Source organism: Stenella coeruleoalba (assembly GCF_951394435.1).
Source record: "Stenella coeruleoalba genome assembly, chromosome: 11".
In the NCBI taxonomy this organism is placed as follows: Eukaryota; Metazoa; Chordata; class Mammalia; order Artiodactyla; family Delphinidae; genus Stenella; species Stenella coeruleoalba.
The window spans coordinates 34,355,555-34,363,877 of NC_137157.1; the positions used below are offsets into that span (position 1 = coordinate 34,355,555).

At 34.5% G+C, this 8,323-nt stretch overlaps 1 protein-coding gene across 1 annotated transcript in view; it reads right to left on the bottom strand.

Annotated features, from left to right (window-relative positions):
- Positions 1-8,307, bottom strand: part of LRRIQ1 (leucine rich repeats and IQ motif containing 1) — a 177,368-nt gene extending 169,061 nt beyond the window's left edge. The window contains exons 1-4 of the mRNA XM_079938280.1: positions 8,099-8,307; positions 5,305-5,523; positions 4,380-4,524; positions 3,096-3,207 (exon numbers count right to left, since the gene is read on the bottom strand). Coding sequence (XP_079794406.1) covers positions 3,096-3,207; positions 4,380-4,523 — 256 coding nt within the window. The 5' untranslated portion in view covers position 4,524; positions 5,305-5,523; positions 8,099-8,307. The remainder of the gene's footprint in view (positions 1-3,095; positions 3,208-4,379; positions 4,525-5,304; positions 5,524-8,098) is intronic.
- Between the last annotated feature and the right edge of the window lie 16 nt (positions 8,308-8,323).

Consider the following 8,323-nt stretch of genomic DNA (forward strand, 5'->3'; position numbering starts at 1 on the left):
CTTAGAATCTGTTTCTTCAGTTCTATTAACAATTCTTTTATTTATTGTAATAGCTAGTCTCCAAAGATGTCACTCCCACACTTCCTGGTATGATACCCTGTGTAGCCCCCTCCCGCACAGAATCTGTGCTGACCCTATGTAACCACCAGGATGTAGTAGAAGTGATGTTGCATGACTTCTGAGAATAAGTCATATGAATCTTTACAGGGTTCCATCTTAGTCTCTTGATATTTTGTTCACAGGATGCTGTTTCTCAGAATCCAGGTGCCATGCAAGCCATAGGGAGAGACCACATAGGTGCCTCCAGCTGACAGCTCCAACTGAACTCCCAGCCAACAATTAACATCACTGCCAGTCATTTCAGTGAGCCATCTTAGAATTCCAATCCAGTAAAGACTTCAGATGACTGTGGCCCTAATCAACATCTGACCGTAAATGCATAAGAAATGCAAGCAAGAACTGATTAGCTAAAGCCCAGTCAACCCACAGAACTATATAAAAGATAACAGCATACTGTTATTTTAAGCCACTAAGTTTGTTTTACACAAATACTCCCCAAAACCTTACTGCTTAAAGTAGCTAAAACAGCTTTTGTCTACAAATGAGAGCCCTAATCAGTACATCCATATTCATAAATAAAATTAGCCTCAGTTTCTCTTATGTATGTGTATGTGAAGCTTGCACAGTTTTGTATTTAACATGTGCAGTTTGGGGCTTCCCTGATGGTGCAGTGGTTGAGAGTCTGCCTGCCGATTCAGGGGAAACGGGTTCGTGCCCCGGTCCGGGAAGATCCCACATGCCGCGGAGTGGCTAGGCCCGTGAGCCATCGCCGCTAAGCCTGCGCGTCCGGAGCCTGTGCTCCACAATGGGAGAGGCCACAACAGTGAGAGGCCCGCGTACCGCAAAAAAAAAAATAAAAATAAAATGTGCAGTTTTTTACAAATGAAATATTATATAATATGCAGATTTTTTTGCTCCTTGATGGATTGGAATAATTCAATTGCAAAATTATCCCTAGTTCCTAATGACACTTGAGAAGAAATCTCTTTCCACCTTCAGCCAAATTATTGATTTAATCATGTCTTCTCCTTTATCAAGCAATTTTGATAATTTGAATTTTCTTAGAAAATTATTCTATTCATTGAGACTATCAAACTTATTTGATTAGAGCTATATACATGGGATCTTATAATTTTCTAAACCACTGTTATAACTGTAGTTATATAATCTTTCATGTAACTAATTTTTTATAATTATATTTCCCTTGCTTTTTTTCATAATTAGGCTCTATACTTGCCAATATATTTAAAATACATTTTCATTGTATAAACCTTAGTTTATATATAAATATATAAATATAAATAGGAAAACCATTAAAATCCTCCATAACTCGACTGTAGATAAGCGCTGCTAAAACCTGAAGGGTCTACATAAGTCTTTATATATCCTTTCACACAGGTACTCAGAACAAAAACCTTGGAGCCAAATTTCCTCTCTTCCTTTCATACAAATCAATCAATAAATACTTCTGTTTCTTTCTACCTTAAGAATGCTTTCTAGAATGCGACTGTTTTTCATCATTTCTACTCAAATCACTCTCATCTCTAACCACACTACTGTGACAGTCTTGTAGTGGACTCTTGCTACCTCAAGCCATCTTCTCTGCAGAGTCTCCAGAATGATTGTCTCAAAATATGTCAGATTCTGTCACTCCTTACTCAAAAACCTTCATATACTCAGAACAGAATCCAAAGTCCACATCTTGGATTGATAAGAGCCCTGTATGATCTGACTCCTTATTTTCTTGGATATAACCACAAAGGCTTACTATTCTTTGAACATATTACGCCCACTCAGTGTGCCTTGGCCTTTACGATTCCCTCTTTCTGGAACACCAGCCCTCTAGACATCCACGTGACTCACTTCTCCTTCATTGAGATATCCCATGTGGCTTACTGTCTCATTTCAGTCACTACTTAAATATCACCTCCTCAGAGAGGCCTTCCTTGACCTACCCTATCTAAAATAGCAATCTTCAATCTCTATCCCCTTCTCTTTTTCTTTCTTTTTTTTTTTGGTTGCACTGGGTCTTAGTTGCGGCAGGCGGGCTCCTTAGTTGTGGCATGTGAACTCTTAGTTATGGCATGCATGTGGGATCTAGTTCCCTGACAAGTGATCAAACCCAGGCCCCCTGCATTGGGAGCACAGAGTCTTAACCACTGTGCCAGCAGTGAAGTCCCTATCCCCTTATCTTAAAATCCTTCCTTCATGGAAGTTACCATTATTGAAATATTACATATGTATTTATTTGTTTATTGTCTGTCTCCCCACACCAGAACATTAGAATAAGAGAGGACCTCTGCCTATTTTGTTCCCTGCTGCATTCTCAGTGGCTAGAACATATCCTTTCACAAATATTTTTCGTACAAATATCTATGAATATCCACATTATAGTTTATACTAATATTTTTATAAATGACATCAAATTTCATAATAATTTTAATAGTATATCATGAAACTCTTTATGTTACTAAATATTGTCTAAGCCGTATTTTTTTAATGAGTGTATTGTTAGACACACCAATGTCCTGTTGAACATTTAGGTTGTTACCATTTTTCATTATAAACTAAGCCAGGATTAATTCTAGTTAAATCTTTGTTCATTCTATTATTCTTAGAATAAATTTGCAAGAAGTAAATTTGCTCAGTTGAAGCAAATAAAGATTGTGAGGCTTTGATATAAATTATATTTTTCTCCAAAAATATGTATGAACTGATACTTCTAAAATAGTCCCACAATTAGTTTTCTTTTCTTTAACATAAAGTAATAGAATGCCTGGTTTTAATTAGAACTGGTAAAACAAATTGTTAGTGGCTAGTACCTACTGGAGACGTAAGGAAGGTAGTAAGTAAAACAAATGAATGAACTAAATTGAACAGACCAATATACTACGGATATTTTATTAGAGATAAATGCACATACCTGTATATGACAAGAGACAAGAACTTCAAGCAGTTTAATTTTCTAAAATAAATTATTCATTATTCATACTTACAGAAAACTTATCTGCCAAGCAGATGAAAACTGTACTTACTTAAAACATCAGTATCTTCCACGTCCTGAAGAATGAGCTCTTCAACAGTTTTACTTTTATTCTTTATGACGTTAATACAGTGAAGAACTGAGTCAGGTAATCCATCTAAATCCTAAAAATGTAAATAATAAAAGAAACTGTAAAATTCTTTACTAAAACTATGTATCAAAATCTGTTTTGATATGCCAAAAATTTGAGTAAAATGTGTAAATGAGGTAAAAGGGCTCTGTATAAACAGCATAATTCAAACAAATATATTTGGTTAAAATTTGCTTTTAATTTTCAGGTGGTTATAAATTGCATCCATGATTCTGTTGGATCTCATATTCAAATGAATAATTTCAGAACTTTTGTCACAGTTAAATTAGCTGTGAATAAAAAGATACAATAATATAAAAATATTATTTTCTCCAAAAGTATTATGTAGGTTATTGCAATCCTAATTAAAAATCAAATTGTAATTATTTTTTGAAACTTGACAAATGAGTTTTTTGAAAAAAGCTTAGTTGAAAAGATTTTGAAATAGCAGAACTACTAAAGGAATTTGACCCATTTTATATTTAAAAATATAAAACCACTATAGGGCAAAAATTAACACAATAATGGAAAAGAATAAATAGCCTTGGACAGATCATATGTATAACAACTAAATATATACAACAGATATGACAAATCAATTGAGAAGAGGTGGATTATTCCATAAGTGACCCTGGGAATATTTGTTAAATATATGCAGGAAAATTTTAACTAGACCTACTTTTTATAACATAGCTGAAAATAAGTTTCCATTGGATTAAGGATTTTTATATAAAAGAATGAATCCATGAATAACTTTTCTAGGCATATAAACATTGGAGAAAATACACAAATGAAAAGAAAATAAACGTTTGGTTTCCAAAAAAGTAACTATTCTTTGGTCTAAAGATTTCACATACATTTTGCTTTTTATGCATATCTAATCACATTAGAATGCTCATGATTAAGTAAAAAAAGCAGGATACAAACATACACATGTGTGCAGATACATGTATATATATATATACACATAATTATACGTATAGTACAATCCCAATTTTGTGAAAAATGCACGCATATACATGTGAAATTATAGGTAATTTCTACCTTCAATATACCATTTATATCTAAATATCTACTAATATATATTGCTTAAAGGTGACCCTAAGGAAAAAATGAGATAAATATACAAAACACACTGAGAAAAGTAATATTTCTCCTAAAAGGCTTATCCAGTTAAAAGGCTCAAAAATACAACACAACACATACTGTATCACTAGTATCACTCTGGGTTTCTGATTTTGAATCACTATCAAAATCATCTTTTTCCAAGGAAGAAATGCTGATTTTATCCAATTCAGCTTCTATTTCTTCTTTGAGCTTTATATCATCATCATCGTTGTCTTCCATCATCCTTCATAATAAAACACAAAACCATTTAAAGAAAATTGAAGAGGCTCAATGCTGGTAAAAACTATAGGTTCTTTAATGTGCCCTACCAATCCAACATGCTCGAGGTAAAAATTTAGTTTAACATAGCTTTAGTTTAACAAACTTTTCTCACACCTTATCATGGCTGTACTATATATTGAAGAAAATGTTTTCTCCCTATGTTCATTCATTATTTCTTTAATGTTTTGACTACAAAATGATCAACTCTAATAGTACTCTTAAATTCTCTAAGGGAAATGTTACATGGAATGAACTGGCTTACCTTTCTGAACCAAGAAACTTCACACTAAAATTCATTTTCATGGTAATAATTAATGGCAAAATACCTCTGAACAGCTTGAGTATTCAGAGATTAAAATACTTATAAGAGAACAACCTATGTCTATATATGGGGAAACATGTGGTTAGTTTCTACTCATTAAATCAGGGTTGTTAATTCCACCAGATAGCCACATGTTTTAACCAACAATAACATGTTGCAATAATGGCTAATACATGGCTTATAAGTTCAATATTTATTTCATTTAAATCTTTAATGCTTGTAATGGATATGGGTCAAGCAGTACATTGTAGTAGGTCTTCACATCATCATCGTTAACTACCATCATTAGCTTCCATGTATTAAGTACCTGTGACAAACCAGGCACTAGAAGACACTTGAGTGATTGATAACTTAATGGGTTAAAGGTCATTATAGTCATTGTATAGGTGAGAAAATCAAGGTTGGAAGAGGTTACTTAACTGCCATAGTATGATGCTAGTAAGTAATGGAAGCAGGATCCTAATTCAGAGATCCTGAATCCAAAGCCAGTGCTTTTCCCACTATCAAATGGTATCCAAACTCAGTCAAGCTCATTATCTGTCCAGCAATCCCTTGAACAACTTCTAGTCCAATAGTCTTCAAACTGCAGATGGTAACCCATTCGTGGATCAATAAATTAATTTAGTAGCTCCTGATCATCTAGTTTAAATGATAGGATAGAATAGGAAAAGTTAGAATAAGTCAAAAAAGAACTGTTATAAGTACATGTATATGTATGCACGTGTGCATGACCTGCAATGAAAATTTTTGTTTGTTTATTTTACTGTGGGTCTTGGTATAAAAAAAAAGGTTGAAAAATATTGTACTAGTCAGCTTTTATTTTCCAGACTATTCCAAACTTTCATTCTTTCCTCCAGTCCCTGGTCTTTCCACTGCTGTCTTCTTCCCGGCTCTTCCTTCCTTTTTTTCTTTCCTTCCTTCCTCCTTCCTTCCCTCCTCCATGCTCTCTGTTCTTCCATCCCTCCTTCCACTCCCTTCCTCTTTATTTTCCATCTTTTACTCATTCATCTCAAAATCAACTTTTTGGGAGGCTACAAGATGCATCCACAACAGTGCTAGGTGCTACAAATACACTGATTAAATAAGTAACCTGTTTTCATAGAGTTTATAGTCTAGTTAACAGAGAAAATGAAACATCCTCATTTTCCTATTTCCTTTCCTGAAGTCTCTTCTTACTCTAATCTTATTAGGAGAGGAGACCCTCTTCCTAATAAAGTGTAATCCTGTACTTATGCTCTGAATCTGACAACTTCTCACCTACTGAACTGTCTGCTCCATCCACTATCCCTTCTGTTTACTACTTTGCCATACATTTGTATTCCACTGCCACTACCTCCATAAACAAAATCAGTTCATTCCTATCAAAAAAAAAAAAAACCCACACAATACCTGTGCCTGTCCTTCCTCTAGCTATAGATATCACGTATCTTTCTTTCACACATAAATGATTTAACTCGACTGATCTCCATGTATTGCATACACTCTTAGGCATTTATCCCAGAGAAATGAAAATTTCATTAATAAATGAAAATTTATGCTCACACCAAAACAAATGTTCACAACGGTTTTATTCATAATAGTCCCAACCTGGAAACAACCAAAATGTCCCTCAATAGGTGGATAGTTAAACGGACTCTAGTACCTCCATACCATCAGCAATAAGGGGCATGAACCATTGATGTATGCCACAATACCAATGAATCTCCAGGGAACTACACTTAGTAAAAAGCCCACAGCAAAAGGTAATAGACTATATGATTCCATTTACATAACACTTCTGAAATACTAAAATTTTATAAAAATGAGGACATATTAGTGATTGCCACTAATGGAGTGGATGGGATTGGAGGAAGGTGGTTATGGTGATAAAAGGGCAACATGAGAGATCCTTGTAGTGTTGGAACTGTTCAGTATCTTGACTGTGGTTAATTAGTGAACATATTCAGATGATAAATAGTGTATTACATAATACACACACAAATGAATACAAATAAAATTGAGGCAATCCGAATAAGATTAGCAGATTATACCAATAGCAATATCCTGGTCGTGATATTATACTAGAGTTAACAAAGCATTACCATAGGGAGACACTGGACAGAGTGTATAAGAGGTATTTCTGCATTATTTCTTTAAGCTGGATGTGAATCTATAATTACCTCAATAAAAATTTATTTTAAAATATTCTAAGTACTAAGAGGACAGTTAAATAAATTATGATAAATCCATAGAATGGAATACTACACAAGTCCTTTAAAAAATGGGTACATTTACTGTACTCCTGTGGAAAGGTAGCCAAGAAGAAATAATTGAACAAAGGCAAGTGGCTGAAAACTACAGAGAGTAACATCTCTTTTGCATAACTATATGCACGTACACACACTTTTTTTAGACAGAAACTTTCTGGAAGAAATTGGGGAACTTTTAATTTTCATTTCATACCTTTATGTTGAGTGATTTTTTTATCATGAATATGTATTACTTTTATAACTTTAAAAGCTAATTTTAAGGTATTCAATTTTACTCATAACCTCCCTCTTCCAAAAGAAAACAAAATAAAACCAGAACCAGTGCAAAATGCTACCTGTAATCAATTAAAATGCGATTCAAAAGCTTTGCTAGGTGGAAAATTAGATTTTTTTAAAACATGGCTATAAAGCAGAATGTACAGATTCACAAAACTTTCTATAGAAAGAAAGGTGGGAGAATAGGGTAAAGGAGAAATTTTCATTATATGTCCCTCTCTGCTCATCTACTGGCTCTTTATATCAGCCCTGCCCAATTACATATTTGAGCAACATATTTGATTTTAAATTTTGTAGTAGCAAATTTTTAAAATGTAAAGAGAAACAGGTGAAATTTTAATAATATATTTAATTCAATCCAATATATCCAAAATATTATTTCAACATATAATCAATAGAAAATTATTAATTATAAGGCCAATATAATTACAAAGTTTACATTTTTGTTTTGTAAAATAATTCTTCAATATCCGATGTGTATTTTACACCTACAGCACATTTCAATTCGCACTCGCTGCATTTAAGCCCTCGATAGCCACCCCACCTGTAGCCGGTGGTTACAGGATAGGACAGGGCAGCCCGAGATGGATCCCATTGCAAACAGGCTACAGTAAACTACTTCAAGTTGACAATACACCACTTGGAGTTGGCTAAAGCTGCCAAAAATGGGAAATTTTAAGGAACTCCACCTTTCAACTGTAGTTCTTCAAGTTCCGAATGAACTACCACAAATCTTCAAAACTGAAAGGAGCCTCTCGCTCCACAGACTCGCTCAGCCACACTCTGGGCGCGCGGTCCCCGCTTCGCCCTAAAGCCTGGCCGCCGCGGAGAGGGGCCCGGCTCCGCCTGCGCTCCCGCAACTCTGCCTCGCTTCCCCCTACACCAACCACGGCCTTGAGGGGTCTCGGCTCACC